Genomic DNA, 17,621 nt, shown 5'->3' on the forward strand with positions numbered 1-17,621 from the left:
GAACATCAGTAGGTACTACCTGAATATTAGATGACTTTAAAAAAATGAATTATTCATTTTTATGGCACACGAATTCAGTAAGCTATGTTGAACAAAATATTTCTTTATGATAAAGAAAACATTATCATGATCTTGTAGAGTTTCAGGATCATTTGACCCTTCAATTGTCATTTATGGTACTTTGTTGTCTAACCTTTCCAAGTTAAATTTAGGTAAACAGGAATCTAAAATATTGAAGAGTAATTTGCAAATATAATGATTTACTAAAGAAAGAAGATTCCAAACAGTTTCTTATTGCTATGGCAACTATAATTGGTAAATAGGAGAGGTTTCTACTGAAATTGTGCTCTGAGACTACTGTAGTTGTGAATGTCATGAAGTGGATGCAATGTTTAAAAAATATATGAAATGACTAATTTTCAGTTATCGACTATCATTTTAAAAAGACATTATGGTTTTAGGATAGTGGGTTAAAGAATCTGATGTGGAAATTCAGAAATAGGATCCTGATATATATTAAGACTCATATTAGGATACTAATTTCTAGAGTATATATACAGGCAATTAACATAAAAAGGTTCCTAAAATATAATGATTAAAATCTATTTTTATGCAGCCATAGCCAAAAAAAAACCAAACAAACAAACAAACAAACAACAAAAAAAAAACCCAAAACCACTTCATCGTCAGATATAGAAGGTGCCTAACAAACACAGCTATTAAAATAATGAACAGAGTTAGGAGAGGGAAGGGAGTTCCTAACTTACTTCTGCTTCTCAATGCTGACTTGTTTATTTAGTCAATATTTCCCAAAATGAGGTTGGGCATAATAACAGGTATAGGAAGTCTGCTTATTGCCAAGTTTCCATATCATACTCTGAATTTAAAATGCCTTGGTACCTTTGAGGGTAGCTAACGCAAACAAATGATGCTCCACTAAGCCGATATGGGCCACGACCATATCGAACACGTCTTTACATATAGTTTTGGTATCACAGGTCAGTTCCAGTCTCTGCCCACTCAGAAGCATTATGTTTACTTTCCTTCGGTTATCCTCATTCTTCCCTTTCTTGGTCTGCAATTGAAAAAAATAAATGGCATTTATTCGAATAAGCATGATAAGAATTTTAACTGGTTTTTAAAAAACAGAATTACTGAAATTACTTCCTAAGAGTTACACAAATTGGTTTTATTACTTACAAGGATAGACCGTGGCAAATCCAAAGATATAAATGGTTCAATTGTCATTTTCACAAACTCAGGGCCGAAGAAGTTCTGAAAATCATATAAGTAGAATCAATAGGTTTTAACATTATTCTAGTTCTTTCTTTGAAAGGAAAATAATGCAATAATAATAAATTACATATAAAACCACCACATTAGAACTAGGTGATCTAAAATAAATGCTGAAACTTTCAATGAAAAAGTACACAGGAATTTAATGAGAATAGGAATGGCGTATACCTTATGCTAACTTTTAACAGAAGTTTTTCCTCATCTTTGTTTTCTAACCAGTGATGTCAAATATAATGCCTAACTTTATGCTGCTTTGTAGGATTTTCATTATTTGGCCTCCAGAGAGACTCAGACTCTCAAAAAAAATATAGTAGTCTTACTTATTAAAGTAATACACAGTTACCAAGCTCACATAAGGATGTGGTTTAATGTTGCAAATGTATGAAGTGATTGAGCAGAATCTTATTGTTTTAGAGAGTGATATTCAATCTAAAACAGGTTATAGTTAGAGGACATCTGCTTTGTGACTATAAAAATATATATCCATCTGTATCATGTTCTTAGAACCCTATGACACTGCACTTTCTGTTTTAAATAATAACTAGGGTAGTATATGTATCACATGTAGTCTCTGACCCCCATCAATGCCACCAGCAAGAAAAATATCTCAATAAATGGAGGGAACCCAAGGGGCAGGGAAAGTGGAGTCCACGCTCTGCATTTACTGCTTCTCAGTCTACCTTTTCCCCTTTCCTTTTGTATTATATATTCAAGGGTTTTGGTCAGAGGAAGGAACTAGTTTAGGAGATAACTTTAAACAAGTTAGACTCTAACTGGAAGCAGGGTTGAGAAAAGACTAAAAGATTATGTCCAAATGGGCAAAAAGTACAATGAAACAAAGACTAATCTGGAGGCCAAAGGCAGGTGGTGCGTGTGTGCATGTGTTTGAACTAATGGAGTTTCGTTTTTATTGGTTTCTTCCTTGCATTTGCCTGTACAGCTCATTTGCTTGCTCGGTGTGGGAATTCTATTCAATTAATTGAGGGTGGAACATGTGACAGATACCACTTAAGTAAAAGTTTAACATTAAGGGTTTGTTAATATTCAATGAACCAACAGGACACATTTTAAACAAGAATAGAAACGGAGTAGAAAAAATGAAAATGGTCTGCTATGGGAAGACCAGAATCTAATAATGATCAACTAAGGCAATGGGGTATGAACAAGTTAAAATGTGTCTAAGCCAAAGGAAAAACAGGAAAAAAACTATAAAGGTATAATCTATAATTATCAAATTACAAATGAACCAAAGTTCTAGTTAGCTGTCTGAAACTGGTTGGCTGTGTACCTATGTGTGCCCTTTATGCTGCTCACTGAATTATTATATTGGAAGCCCACACTATTTTGTATGACATCTAACCTATTGCTTAATTTTAACATAGATATTGGTTATAACAATAAATTGATGAAGCCTGATTGAATTTCCTCCTTTTAGTTGAAAACAAATCCAGTTATATTTTATTGGAATCTAGTAACTCACAAATTGAGCTTATGTTTATAAAAATATATTTAAGATCATATGTTGACAGTAAACTATCCCAACTAGAAAAAAAGACACACAAAAAAATCCTCCCACAAGATACAAGACGCAGACTTGCTCCTTCCTATCTTTGGATATTGTAATGTAAAGATGTTATGCTTGGAGCTAATCATCTCTTAACTATAAAATAAATTATTGCCAAAATTTTGAGGAGGGTAGAGCAGCAAAATGGAATGCACTTGATAACGATTCTTGAGCTTCTCAACCAACCCTTGAACTTTCTATCTCTGATCTTCTCAATTTGTGGGATAACAAATTTCTTAATATAAAAAAATAATCCCCCATACTACTGAATAGAACCAGTTGAGTTTAACGATCATGAATATATTTTTAAAATATACAGTTAAGATACTCTAAATCCATAAGTTATTTCTAAAATAAAATAATAAAAACAGCTAAATATTTATTTTAATATCAAGCAACAAGATAATTAATCCCAATGGAAACTAATAAGGGATTTCAAGTTTATCTACAGGCTACTTTAGGGTATCTATAGCAATTTTTTGAAAGTACTTTGCCAAACAGTTCCCTGTGAGGGCAAGTTTAAATGTAGTAACCTGAGAATCAACTTACTCTCAGCTTTCTTTGGGTCATGGCTGTTTCTAGGGCAATTTCTCTTAAGGGATCCCTGGTGATGTCAAGCATGGAAGCTTTGATCGTGTCTCCCGGATACAGGCTCAACCGAGACTGTCTAAGGGCCATTCTGGCTTGCAGCTGCATCATTTCTTCTTCTTGCCGTTTTAGCATGATCTCTTGATTGATTAAGTTGCCTTCAAGGGGTGTTTCATATTGTCTGCTATATAGAAAAGAGGAGAAGAGGAAGGGTTGGGAAGAAAACCATTGTTTTAAGGCTAGCCAGGAAAACTACATGTTAAAAGTAAGGTAGCAAGAATTTAAACAAACTTTACCTTTTCACCTGAGAAGAATCTTTGCATTATACAATGTGGCATAATAAGAAATATATATATTGGATATTTGTCCCTGGTTCCTAACAAAGAGGTCCTAAAACCCTTGAAATTTCCTGAGTGACAGGGATGATAGGAGAATCTTTGTTCTACTAACAGTATTTGGTGTTTGACCCTGGCTTCTAGAACTCTTGGAATTCCTCAGTGACAGGTGCCTCTTCTGTTCTAATGAGGAAACTCTTAGTGGGACCCTAGATAGCTTCAGCTGGGGTCACCAGAAAGACCAAGCCTTGATTAGATGCCGAGAACTTTCAGCCCCACTCTCCCCAATCTCTGGGGAGGGGCTTGGAAAGCGAGTATAATCGATCATGCCCATGTAATGGAACCTCCATAAACGCCCCCAAAGGATAAGGTTCAGAGAGTTTCTGGGTTAGTGAACGTATCCACAAGCCAGGAGAATGATATATCCTGACTCCATGGGACAGAAGCTCCTGTGCTCTGGACCCTTCCAGAGCCCTACATACCTCTTCATCTGGCTGTTCATCTACACCCTTCATACTATCTTTTATAACACATCAGTGAAAGTAAGTAAAGTGCTTCTCTGAATTTTGTGAGCCATGCTACTGTATTATCACACCTGAGAAGCCTCTTGATTTATAGCTGGTTGGTCAGAAGTATGAGAAGCCTGGGATTTGTAACTGGCATCTGAGGTTGGGGTAGTCTTGTGGGACTGAGCACCTGGAAGATCTGACGCTAACTCCAGGTAATTAGTGTCAGAACTGAATTTAACTGTAGGACATTCAGCAAGAGTCCAAAGACTTGGGAGAACTAGTTGTTGATGTGAGAAAAAAAGACCCATATGTTTAGTGTCAGAAATGTCCTATTTTTAGTGGGTAGATCTGTATCCTCCACTTCTCTGAACACTCCAGCATTCTCTGAAGACTGCTTCCCTTGTAGCTCTTTCAGATAGGGACTGTTTTATTCTTACAGGCCTGTATCATTGGGCCTTGGAGGCTGGAAGAGATTCTCCTTAATTCTTATTTCAGCTTCCAGACCACTGCTGACCCCTCCTCCAATAACCCTCAGCTCTCCTCAAGTACATGCCACAAAATCATAACATCTACTACTCTGCTTTGTTCTAGTCATTTATTGTCCTTTTGGTCACTGGTCCTTATTACTTAAAGAGTTAAGTGCCTGACTCAGCACCACCAATCCTGTCACCATTCGTCGTGATGATATATAGACTGAGGAGTCTGCTAACACTCTAGCCTCCTCCCTGCCTCAGCCTGAGACCTACTCCCATGGTCAAGCAGGCTATTAACAATAAGCATTCCACCTCCATAATTTCCTATTTCTATCCTTCCATGCTCTATGTAATCTCCTTACTTTTTCCACCTCACTCCCTTTTAGTACCCTTCTTCAGATAATTCATTAACTCTGTCAAGAATTTTAGGCTGAGCACGGTGGCTCATGCTTGTAATCCTAGTGCTCTGGGAGGCTTAGGCAGGAAAATTGCTTAAGGCCAGGAGTTCGAGACCAGCCTGAGCAAGAGCTAGACCCCATCTCTACAAAAAACACAAAAATTAGCCAGGCATGGTGGTACATGCCTGTAGTCCCAGCTACTTGGGAGGCTGAGGCAAGAGAATCACTTGAAGTTGCAGTGAGCTATGATGACACCACTGCACTCTAGCCACAGTGACACAGAGTGAGACTCTGTCTCATGCAAAAAAAAAAAAAAAAAAAAAAAAGAAAAGAATTTTAATTCATTGACCCTACCACTTTCTCCGTGGCTATTACTCTCTTTTTGCCCTTACAGTGATTGGATCCTAAGGTCCATCATTAAAATCACTCCTTTCATAAAAGCTCAACTCTCATGAAACTGCAGAACCATGCTGTCTGATATCAGTAGGCCCTCAGCACTGCCTGGTGACTCATTTTCTTGGAAAACTATCTTACGTCTTCTTCCTTCTCTTTTGAAAGCTTCAATAGTCTCTCCTTCTTCTCTCAATTGATGACTTTCCTTCATCTTTCTTGGTGAAATGAGAAACAATGAGGAAATAATTTCCTCATCTTCCAACGTCAAACTTTCCAAACCTATATCCAGATAGTCTACTTTTTCTCCTGTTATAATGGGTAAAACTCCTGCACTCTTATATAGGACTGAAAACTCCACTGCACATGGTATTCCACTCCTCTCCCCCCTCAAAGACTTTGCTTCTGCAATTATCATTAATAATCTCATACAATAGGTGATCTTCATTAGCATACAAACATGCTATACTTTCCTACTTAGAACAAGAACAACAACAACAAAAATCCTCCACTGGGGTCCACATCCCCCTTTTTTCTGCTGTCCTTCAGAGTAAATCTCTTCAAAATTGTCATTTAAACTTTATCTTCATCTTCATCTCCCACACTCTCTGGGACGTAGAGCCATCAAATTTCAGCCCCCACTATTCCACCAAAATGGGTCACGAAGATGACTGACCTCCATGTTATACGAGCTGAAGGGTAACTTTCAATTTTCACCTTACTTGACCTCTAAGCATCATAAGACATAGTTGCTCAATCCTTCCCCTTCTTGAAGTATCTGACTTCTGGGAAACCATGGTTCCCTTACTTTCCATCTACTTCACTGGCCCCTCCTTTTTAGTCCCTTTTGCTGGATCCCCTTCATTTCTAACCTCTAATGTAGAAGTACAAATACAGTGCTCAGATCTCCAGCTTTTTCTAATCTCCATTCACACTCCATGATCATCTGGGCACATGATCTTAATTACTTATATATTCCCTTAACTTTGATATGTATATCAGCAACTTCAGTCTCTCCCTTGAATTCTAATTGTATTCACCTGCTTAGGTGAGTGTTCTGCTTGGATGTTAATATGCATTGTTAGCCTAACATTTCCAAACTCAAACTTTTGATACTTTCCCTCCACATCTAATCTTTTGTCTCCATAATTTACTGGTTGCCTAGGACACAACTTGGAGTCATTCCGGATTCCCCTTTCTTGCAAATCCCACAGACAACTGAGCAGTAAATTCTGAAAGCATAACCTTTAAGATCTCCATATCTGACTCTTCTCCATCACTAATAACCAAACCTATGCTGTACCCAGCCCAAATGGATTACTGTAACTGTCTCCTAACTGGTCTTTTACTCCTATAAACTGTTCTTCCCAGAACAGACCAGAGTAATCCCATTACAACGTAAATTAGATCATGGCTTTCCATACTTTCAATCATCCAATGGCTTCTCATTACACTTAGGATAACATCTAAAGTGCTCACCTTAGTTTCTGTGGCCTGGCATGATTTGGGTCCTGGCTACTTGGTTGCCACGCCCTCTGCCCTTCAACTCATTCTCTTGTAGCCACACTGCCTTTCTTGCTACTCCTCTAACATGAAACACATCTCCTATACCTTAGGGCCTTTCTACTTCCTGTTCTTTTTGTCTGAGTACTCTTCCTGTGGATATCTGCATGGATTACTTCCTTACTCCCATCAACTTTCTGTTCAAAGTCATTCCTTAAGAGAGACAGTCTCTGATCATATTACTTATATAAAATAGAATCTGGACATTACATCCCTGCACTTCCTATCCCCTGAGGCAGCTTTATTTTTTTTCAAAGCACCATCACTATATGCATTACCTACTTTATTTTTATGGGTTATTGGCTGTATCTCATCTCTAGAAAGTCCCCCAGGGGCTGTGTTGTTCATAACTTTATCTTCAGTACCTAATACATGGTAGGTGCTCAATAATTACTTGTGGAGTGAATAACTGAATATAATTTTATGGCTCGCTCTCATGTAAGGGAGGAGGATTCATGGACAATAAGAACTTGGATCTATATATTTAAATTTAAATCTGTTATTTTTACCAAGTATATTAGCCTTCTTGCTCAATTTTTTTACACCAGAGCTACTAACAGGTAGCAAAAATGATTATTATTTTATCTCTCCCAACACGATATCTGGTAGAAGTTTCTGTAAGTACTGAAAAGTTCAAGAGGCAAAAAACAAGAAACAAAAACAACTCTGAGTCTGTTTGGAGTCAGAAAAAAAAAAGCCTACCTCAACAAGCAGAGAGGTGCAGAAGCAATGGGAATGTACTATGTATAAATTGTACTTCAAAAGCTAACACATAAAAAGGCTTAGAGATTCTCTTTGGAAACGGCTTTGAATATCCTTTTTGGTCACTGAAAGGCACTTTTGATAGCTCAGAATACAAAAATTACTCATTTTGCTGCATCTGACTCAATTTCCTGTTAATCTCCCTCCACCCCCTAGGATACAAATTAATAGCACTCTCTAGATCTCTGCCGCCATTTCATTCTAGCTAAAGGGAATGGAAATTTTTATAAAGAAGCATGCAACATGTATAAATACCGCAGTATTTATAGACCTTACAAATATGTGACCTAAAGAACAAAACAGGACGTCCTCATTATGTAGCAGCATGTTAAGAATATTATCAGAAACTTTGTACACATTCAGAAAATTCTGCACTTAAATAACAAATGTAGCCAATGTCTTAGTTAATGTATACTTCTGTGGGCAGAAAAAAGACCGAAATAGTTTAAAAAAGTAGAGTTTAGCAACTTACGTTAAGACAACACATACATACACCTAATAATCCACTTCCTGAAATATTTTTCTTTTACCTATAGCTATATCTAACTCAGATGCTATGAACATCACACAGGTTTTTTTTTCCCCCACAAAGTATAAATACAAATTTGACAAACTAATGTGGCCTTAATGTTAATATTTCTGTAAATAAAATCTAGAAACAGTAAAAATTAAGATTTTCTTATAATCCTGACACTTTTGAGGTTCCTTATGAAAATTAAAATAAAGCTCACAAAATGAGTTAACTTTCTTTGAAAAGTATGTCTTTTTTTTTTTTTTTTTTTTTGAGACAGAGTCTTGCATTATTGCCCGGGCTAGAGTAAGTGCCATGGCATCATCCTGGTTCACAGCAACCTCAAACTCCTGGGCTCAAGCCATCCTCCTGCCTCAGCCTCCTGATTAGCTGGGACTACAGGCACGCACCACCACACCTGGCTAATTTTTGCTATTTTTAGTAGAGATGGGGGGGGGGGCCCTTACTCTTGCTCAGGCTGGTCTCGAACTCCTGAGCTCAAGCGACCCTCCTGCCTTGGCCTCCCAGAGTGCTAGGATTACAGATGTGATCCACTGTGCCCAGCCAAATTGTCTGTTTTAATTACATGGTTATGGGTACTTGATTTATTGATAGTTTACAGGTGTGAAATGGTGTCTGGCAGAATTAATTAGCTAAGGGGCAAATTTTTGTTAATTTCCAAATGATTCTTTTGTATCTGGTGGCACTGGAATTAAACCAACTGAAACATAGAATTTAAAAGGATTCCCACACTTTGGGAGTAAATCTGAAGCAACCTCTAGTCCTCTCATATCATATTTCAAATTTGAAATTAATGTTTGGCATTAACAACATCTTTTGATCGTGTAGGAGACCTGTGCATACATGACAAGGATGCATATCACTACTGACTTGACACCTTTCAGTTTAAACAAACTAAATCAATACACAGCTCTAGTACCACCACCCTAACTCTCCAAAAGAATGATAGTAACAACTTATAAGAAATTCGCTAAGTATTTCAGTATGAAAATGAACTCTAAATAGCTTAAATCTGGCTTCTAAAAAATACCAGATAACCTCTTTTAAACCAGAAAAGATACATTACTCTTAAATAATTAACTTTTTACATAACAGTTACTTAGTAGAAACCTACTCATTCATTCAACAAATACATACTCGATGAAAGCCTGCTGGTTGAGCCTGTTCCAACCTTTCGAAAGTTACTATATTCTCTTAGAAATCAAAGTTTACTGTCTTCTCACAGATTTTTAATGCCATGCTTTCACCTTCCTGTTATTTTATATTCATATTGACAATTTTAAAAATCAGGCACAAACTATAAATAACTAGAGCGAATTCTGATTTTAAAAGATTCCAGTACCTTGTCTGTCATGTAATTGGGTGAATTTCTGAGAACTTTAAGAGAAAGGAAGAGACAAGGAAAATGAAAAAAATAAAAGGAATGAAAAAGAGGAGAATGTAAAAAACTACCGGACTTTAATAAAAGAGAATCCCAAACACCTGTCCCTGGAAATACATGATTACTATTTTTTCATATGCATACCTTGGTCTCTGTGACTGGCCTTGACTTGGCGTTTCATCTACTCCTGGGAGACCACTGCTGGATTCAAACCTCTTTGAGGCTTCACTTCTTCTAACTAATTATGAATGAAAAAGAAATAATGATGCAGTTCATAAAAAGATGAAAGAATTCTTATTTAAAACTCAAGCATTTAGCAGACATATATTTGTACAAATCATATTCATAGAACCAAATTAATGACATTATTTTATTAAACTCCTTTGATGTAAGTCATGTTATTTTTAAAGACAATGAATTATTACCTCCATGGTGAAAATGACTATATTGCTGTTTGGTGAAACTGCTATTTAGCTCCTGTAATACTATCATTGAGTAAATGGCATCTTTTTATAATTTAAAAATTTTATATGGAAGTATCCTTCTTGACAACTTATAATTCAACACTACTGAAAGAATGATAATTGTGGTTTCTTAAAAACAACATTTTGCTTGTTTCAGATATGTCTCACCTTGTCTGAAATCTGATTCAGAGGAAATAATAGATGGACTCTCACTGGAGGTACTAAAGATGTCACTGTGGTAAGTCTTGTATCTTCGAACTGGTTCTAAAGAATTGAAACAAAAACATTACAAAGCAAACTCATTAGCTGTTCCACGCACATCAAGTAACATATTACATTTAATCTTGTGGTACTAGAACATTTTATTCATTGCTTTAATTTTACCAATTGCTGGATTGTATTAAAAAAATGTGGTTCCAATTTTGAGTTGGTTTGGTATACTGGTTAAGAGCATGGACTCCGGAGCCAGACAACCTGGGTTTGAATCTCAGCACTACCACTTAAGAATTAAACGAATGAACACACGCAAAGCTCTCAGAACACAGGAACAGAGTGCATGCTACATATAAGCATCACCATCAATGAGCAGTTTTGGAATGCTTACTATGCGTAATTCTGTTAGATGCTATAAGTGATAGAAAACCCAAAGACACAACCCCAAAGAATTTGAAATGTAGAAGATAAGACAAGTACACAAACACTTAATTTGAGACAGATGTTAGCTCCACCAGAATGAGGTCATAAGCATTGGAGGTAGGGTTCTGTGTAGGTTCGTGCAGTGGGCCCTGTACAAACGGGTAGGGCCCAGGGCCAAGTGTAGACTAAAATTTAAATTCTACCTTCTAAACATTTCTTTTATTTTCCCATAAACTTATTTTATTTATTTATTTGGTATAAATTTAAGGGGTATAAGTGCAGTTTTGTTACATGGATATATTGCATAGTGGTGAAGTCTGGGCTTTTAGAGTAACCATCACCCAAAAGATGTGCATTGTACCCTTTAAGTAATTTCTCATCCCTCACCATCCTCCCACCTTCCTGCCCTTCCAAATCTCCAATGTGTATTATTCCATGTGTACACATTATTTAGCTCCCACTTACGACATTATCTCTCCTTCAGCCCACTGTCCCTATCATTGAGCACTATTCCTCTTGTGCCTGGAGTATTGCATGTCTCCTAAATCCCCTTTCTGCAGTCTTGCTCCTCTCATATGATAATTCACATTACAGAGAGGTAAACTTTCCAGAAATGAAAATCTGAGCATGCCATTGTATTTCTTAAATTCCTTTAAACTAGCGTCTTCAAAATACAATTTAAAACTCCTTAGGTTGGCATAGAAAGCCTTTCATAACCTAGTCCCCAACTACATTTATAACAGTGGCTCTGGATATTTTGAAATCACAGATTCATTTGTGAGAATCAGGTAAAAAAGAATAGATCTCTCTCTCTCCTCAGCCCCCCAAATTTATATATACACAAAAATTTAAATATAAATTTGAAAACTCAATTCAGGTAAAAGCTTTATTACCATCCACTCCCCCCAAAAAATTCTGCACTCACCTTTCTAAATTTGCAGGTAATCAAAAGCATATTAATTCTGAGATTCCTTCCTGAAAGATAATTTCTCTGCTAGAAATGCTGTTCTCCTTCTTCTTTACTTTAATTTTTTTTTCCCATTAAGAGAAGCCTCACCTTCTACCTAAAAGTTTCTAAGACCACCTAAAGGCTGAGTTAGACATTGCTCTCTTACTTTCACATTACCTTATGCTCAACTAATTGCAACTCTTCCACCACTTTGTAGTTCTCTCTGTACTTGTTTGTGTCCCCTACCTAAATGATCAGTTCTCCGGCAAAAAAGATTTTGTCTTTGTTAGATGTACTTCTAGTATCTAGCAAGTATCTGGGGCATATTAAACACAAAGTAAATATTTTCTGAACAAAAAAATGAATTAAGTGCTACATAAAGATCACTGGTGACTTTCAAGGGAACTCTTTTCATTATACAAACAGGTCAGAGGCCAAATCAAAGAGGGTTAAAGGAGGACTAGATGGTCAGAAGTTGAGTACATGAGTATACACTATTCTCTCAAGAAGTCTGAGGGTTTGGGAAACGAAAAAGATTTTTTAAAAATTAACAAGAGTTACGAGGGTCTTTTTTTTTTTGGCACGGTGGAATGTTTGTGCCCAATTTCAGGCAATGACTAACAGGCCTGTGGAGTTGGGGAGACTGAAGTTGTAAATGGTAGCTGAAAAAACTGATTAAAAAATATGCTGAAGGAAACAAGAGATGGAGAAAAGAACACACATGGGATGGTTAGTTTGGCAAGGAGGAAAAATCTTTCTTAAGAGAAATAAATTATGGACACAGGAAAAGGTGAAAATACAGAGGGAAGCCCAAGACACTCATGTCAGAAAATTGCCTTGCAATAAACAGTGAATCACCTCCTAGGAGCCGGTTTGGCTGGAAGCTTGAGAAGAGTGGAGAAATCCTGCTGCGAAGAATGTTGACAAGGGTCAGCAGAAACCACATGAAAGCTCTCCTGTAGCCACAAGGTTTAAGGGTAGGCTAGAATGCATGAATTTTAGTGGAACTGATTAGAATCGTTTCATGACCTTTTCTGAAAGTCGACCGTGGGAAATACCTAAAACCGAGGAGTGACACAGGATGCATGGCAGCAGAGAATCAGGCAGGTGAGAACTCTTTTTCAGGAGTCTACAACACTACGGACGGGGACTTCACACAATGAATTATTCCTTGTGCTAGAAGGTGTTTAATAGAGATTCCTTGAAATAAAAAAAATAGAGATTCTTAAAAGAAAAAGAGAGAAATGAATGAATTACATAGTTAAATGGCATCAAAGGAACCAGGTTTGTGAAACCAGAATGAGGATGATGGGCTGGAAGAATTGAGATGTCAGGCCCAGAGAAAGGACAGCAGTCATGTTCAGACAAAGCTTTAAATAGATGAGAGGTGTAGGATAGATGACCAGCCATAGACTTGATGGACAGGAAGTAGTGCACTGTTCCTAGGATAATGTTTACCTGCAGAACTAGGTGTAACACACCAGACTCGACTTTGTCCATCTTTGTTTACAGTGAACATGAATATCAGGTAATAATATAATTAATGAAGTTTTAGAATTGAAAACCAAGGTATTTACCAGTACTTTTTTTCTAAGTGATTGCATTCTACTACAAGGAAGTCTCATGGTAAAATAAATAATTTTTAAAAAATCCTCTGATTTAAAAGGATTATAGAAGATGGAAAATAATAGTTTTATCTTCTACTACTTTAAATTTAACGAACACAGTATATTACATACAAGTTAAATGGTTACTTAGGAAGAAGTGCTATGTTCAAGGAGCCCCAAAATACTTCTGTTTTATTGTTACAGAAGCCCCAAGCTAAATTGTTGAGGGACTTGTCTAAGGAAACTGAACCAAATTACAAACCTGAAATTGCAGCATTCAGGACAGTAAAACCAACAAGGTCAAGGAGAGGACCCACATTTAAAGAAGCAACGTGGTTTTGATAACTTACCAGGAACGGTAGGAGGTCATAATATGCCTATTCAGTGAACCGAGTAGAGAACTTTCAGTCACTTGGATGTTTATACTTTGCAATAACCATTTTATACCCCATCTTAAGCAATAAATGAATTTACTGTTTCACAACTATTTCTGCAAAGTAGCTTTAAGATCATAGATAAATTTTAATTTAAATTTCCTTCTTTGGTGGTACTTTTAATTGTTTTTATACTGTTTCATGTGTCCATATTTCCTCTCCTTTACTAACTCATAGGCACTAACCAGACAGAACTGGCTTTCTTCCTCTGTTCTGGTCTGTAGAAGAGGGGTAATACCTAATTTTCAATGAGCTGTCCTAACATTATTAACCACTTTTCTTTTTGGAGGATTCAGATAGCTCAAATATGTTTTCTATTTTTGAATGTATAATCCCAGCACTTTAGATTTGGTCCAGATCCCAGGAATGTGGTATTTACAGGGTAAGCTTTAAAAAAAATTGTTTATTATGAAAACTTCCAAATAGACACAAAAACAATGGGTATAATAAATCTTTATGTACCCATTTGCCAGTATCAACAAAATCTGACTGGTATTTTAACTACAAAGTATTAGGTTATGTTTTTTCAAAAACAAAAAGATGTTCCTACATATTTACAGAGTATTACAAAGTTTTCTGAATGCCAAAATTCTTGAATTATGTACAATGGACCTATTAAAGGATATCCAAATATGTATGTTATAAAATGCACATATAGCTACTTTCATTGCAATCTTATAACTGCAATAGTAAAATTTTAAGCTTTCATCATTATAATTGCAGAACTGAATTTAGTTGCCTTTTGTGGGATAAAATTAGTTTCAACATCTAATTGGTTGGTCTGCAAATTTCTTTTCTCAGCTAGTAAATATCTAAACGAAACCCACAATGTACAAATCAGTGTACATTGATTTGTACATTGTGGGTACAATGTACAAATTGTACACTACACAATTTCCTTCTTTTTGATTTTCTATGAGTACTTATTTTTCAGATGCAGAAAATAGTTCTGGGAAAGAATCACAGTGTTAGAAATACAAATGAGTACAAAAGAGCAAATAGGAGGGTAAAATCATCCTGGATACCTGTCACCAAAAAAGAAGTACTAAATTGAGTGTATGTGAATATATGTACATAAACACATAAAGCATGTATGAATGTATTCTCTCCAAAAATATTTTGCAGAATAGTCATGAGAGAATGAAAAGAATAGGGATTAAAGAAGGATGGCTTAAAGAATTAAGATTTGGATAGAAGTCTAGTTATACAGATTCTGTAATCATATATACTCTGAAATTAGAAGATATTATTTAATTTCTAGTATTATTTTACCATAATTAAGAATATACTATTTTTTTGTCAGAATGTAAGACATAAAACTTCACCAGGCCAGGCGCGGTGGCTCACGCCTGTAATCCTAGCACTCTGGGAGGCCGAGGTGGGCGGATCGTTTGAGCTCAGGAGTTCGAGACCAGCCTGAGCAAGAGCGAGACCCCATCTCTACCAAAAATAGAAAGAAATTATATGGACAGTTAAAAATATATATAGAAAAATTAGCCGGGCATGGTGGTGCATGCCTGTAGTCCCAGCTACTCGGGAGGCTGAGACAGGAGGATCGCTTGAGCTCAGGAGTTTGAGGTTGCTGTGAGCTAGGCTGACGCCACGGCACTCACTCTAGCCTGGGCAACAGAGAGAGACTCTGTCTCATAAAAAAAAAACTTCACCAATATTTTATTATCCTTTAAATGTAATCTTATCCTTTGAACAAAATTCACACTGACTCTAATATCATATTGATTCTATATATACAGCAGCAATAAAGAGAGGTTTTAAACAGGCTACTGTGTTTTGTCATAAGTTCCTGACAACTAAGAGTTACAGTTTCTACTACCACTTACACTTAGCACTTTTAATCTATAAAATTGTGGCATGTGATCATGAATACTATACTTTAAATTTATACTAGATTCCAATTATGAAAATTTGCATCATATTCTGGGCTCATATAAGCTACTTCAGATGAAACACCGAAGTCTACAATTTTCACATTAAAATGACTCTAAGCCAGAATAAACTGTAATCTAAAAACACCACTTACAAGTGATACATATTCAAGCCCAGACAAGTAATATGCAAAAAGTGAGACTTAGCCATTTGCAACAGCAGGAATTAAATGACCACTTTTAGCTTGACGTTTCTTTACCTTTAAATATATGACTCTAATTACAGGTACAAGTTGCAAAGAGAACTAAACAAAAATGACTGCTTTTGTAGTGTAGAACTACAAAACATTTTAAAACTCCACATTTTAAAGGATATGAGCCCTAACAAAATATTTCAATTTTCAAACAAAGCAGAGAAACACAAGTAATAACATTATGTATTCAGGCCGGGCGCGGTGGCTCACGCCTGTAATCCTAGCACTCTGGGAGGCCGAGGCGGGTGGATCGCTCAAGGTCAGGAGTTCGAGACCAGCCTGAGCGAGACCCCGTCTCTACTAAAAATAGAAAGACATTATATGGACAACTAAAAATCTATATAGAAAAAAATTAGCCGGGCATGGTGGCGCATGCCTGTAGTCCCAGCTACTCGGGAGGCTGAGGCAGTAGGATCGCTTAAGCCGAGGAGTCTGAGGTTGCTGTGAGCTAAGCTGACGCCACGGCACTCACTCTAGCCTGGGCAACAAAGTGAGACTCTGTCTCAACAAAAAAAAAAAAAAAAAAAAAAACATTATGTATTCATATATTAAGTGATCTTCTCTATGCTTCCTTTTTAGGAAATTAACTTCTGGAGATTGGAGACTGTACCTTTCATGTGTTCACTAGCACCCGCTGTATTCCATATCACACCATGTTGCAATCAGCAGAATATGTTCTAAAATCTCTTGAGAGCTAGACAGGATGAATAAAATTTTTAACCTAGGCAAACAAAGCTCATGCAAGTGTGAATGTATGTAAGGATATATGGAGAAATGCTCTGTAAACTGTCAATCACTCCATAGATACAAACTCCACAGACATAGTACAAATGGCAAAAAGAATTAACAGTTTCCAATTCCCTCTTTGGGAGTCTTGTGTGATGTGGAAACCACATATTTGGGCCATGACTTGGGTCTAGGCTTACTGTACCACTTTTCTAGAATCCTCTAGGATTCTCTGTTATGACTTCACTGTCCCTTCTAAAGCCTTCAAAGAGTACAGAGTTCAATAGGCAGTTGATCATATTTGCTGGTGGTTGATCAGGTTATGACTGACAAGTATGTGATTTTGCTCTTAGAGTTGAACAAAACAGAAAAGAAGATGTGACTTCTCCTCACTATACGTATACTTTATTAGAGAATATTGTTGTAACCCCTACCTGAAACAGCACCACTGAATATATTAAAATTATTTAATAGCCACATTGCAATACTCAGTTTATATTAGCGAACACTTATTGAGTACCTATTACATGTCAGGTCTAGTAGCAGATGCTAAGGATACAGCTATGAATTAGATTAGACCAAATTTTTGAAGTCTGTGGGAGGAAAATTAAGCTCCTTAAAAAAAATAATTTTAGGCCTCCTGGTGCTTACCACAGGCTGTGTTTGTACACTGACTGTATAGAAAGAGGAGGCAGAGCAAAGGGACCCCATGTACACCCCATCCCAGGCTTTGTGCCTGGTCTGTATTGTGAATGGGGGAACATGGGGAAAAAAAAAAGAAAGAAATAATTTTAATGGAACACATAGGCTATCATCCTAAACTGTGAAGGAGAGAAAGATTTCTGAACCAGGCAATGCCTGAAAGTTTTGACAGTCT

General features: G+C 36.6%; 1 protein-coding gene and 1 non-coding gene across 9 annotated transcripts in view; one reads left to right on the forward strand and one right to left on the reverse strand.

The window, feature by feature from the left end:
- PTPN13 (protein tyrosine phosphatase non-receptor type 13) overlaps positions 1–17,621 on the reverse strand; it is a 149,987-nt gene that overhangs the window by 60,784 nt on the left and 71,582 nt on the right. For all 8 annotated transcript variants that reach the window (XM_069485536.1, XM_069485534.1, XM_069485530.1 and 5 more), the window contains 5 exons: positions 10,424–10,519; positions 9,936–10,029; positions 3,410–3,632; positions 1,201–1,275; positions 901–1,075 (listed from right to left, as the gene is read on the reverse strand). In XM_069485536.1, the coding sequence (XP_069341637.1) occupies positions 901–1,075; positions 1,201–1,275; positions 3,410–3,632; positions 9,936–10,029; positions 10,424–10,519 (663 nt within the window). The remainder of the gene's footprint in view (positions 1–900; positions 1,076–1,200; positions 1,276–3,409; positions 3,633–9,935; positions 10,030–10,423; positions 10,520–17,621) is intronic.
- On the forward strand, positions 17,379–17,510 carry LOC138394025 (small nucleolar RNA SNORA51). Its single transcript, XR_011235291.1, has one exon. It is a non-coding gene; the product is annotated as a small nucleolar RNA SNORA51 (small nucleolar RNA).

This window comes from Eulemur rufifrons, chromosome 13 (assembly GCF_041146395.1).
Source record: "Eulemur rufifrons isolate Redbay chromosome 13, OSU_ERuf_1, whole genome shotgun sequence".
Taxonomy (NCBI): Eukaryota; Metazoa; Chordata; class Mammalia; order Primates; family Lemuridae; genus Eulemur; species Eulemur rufifrons.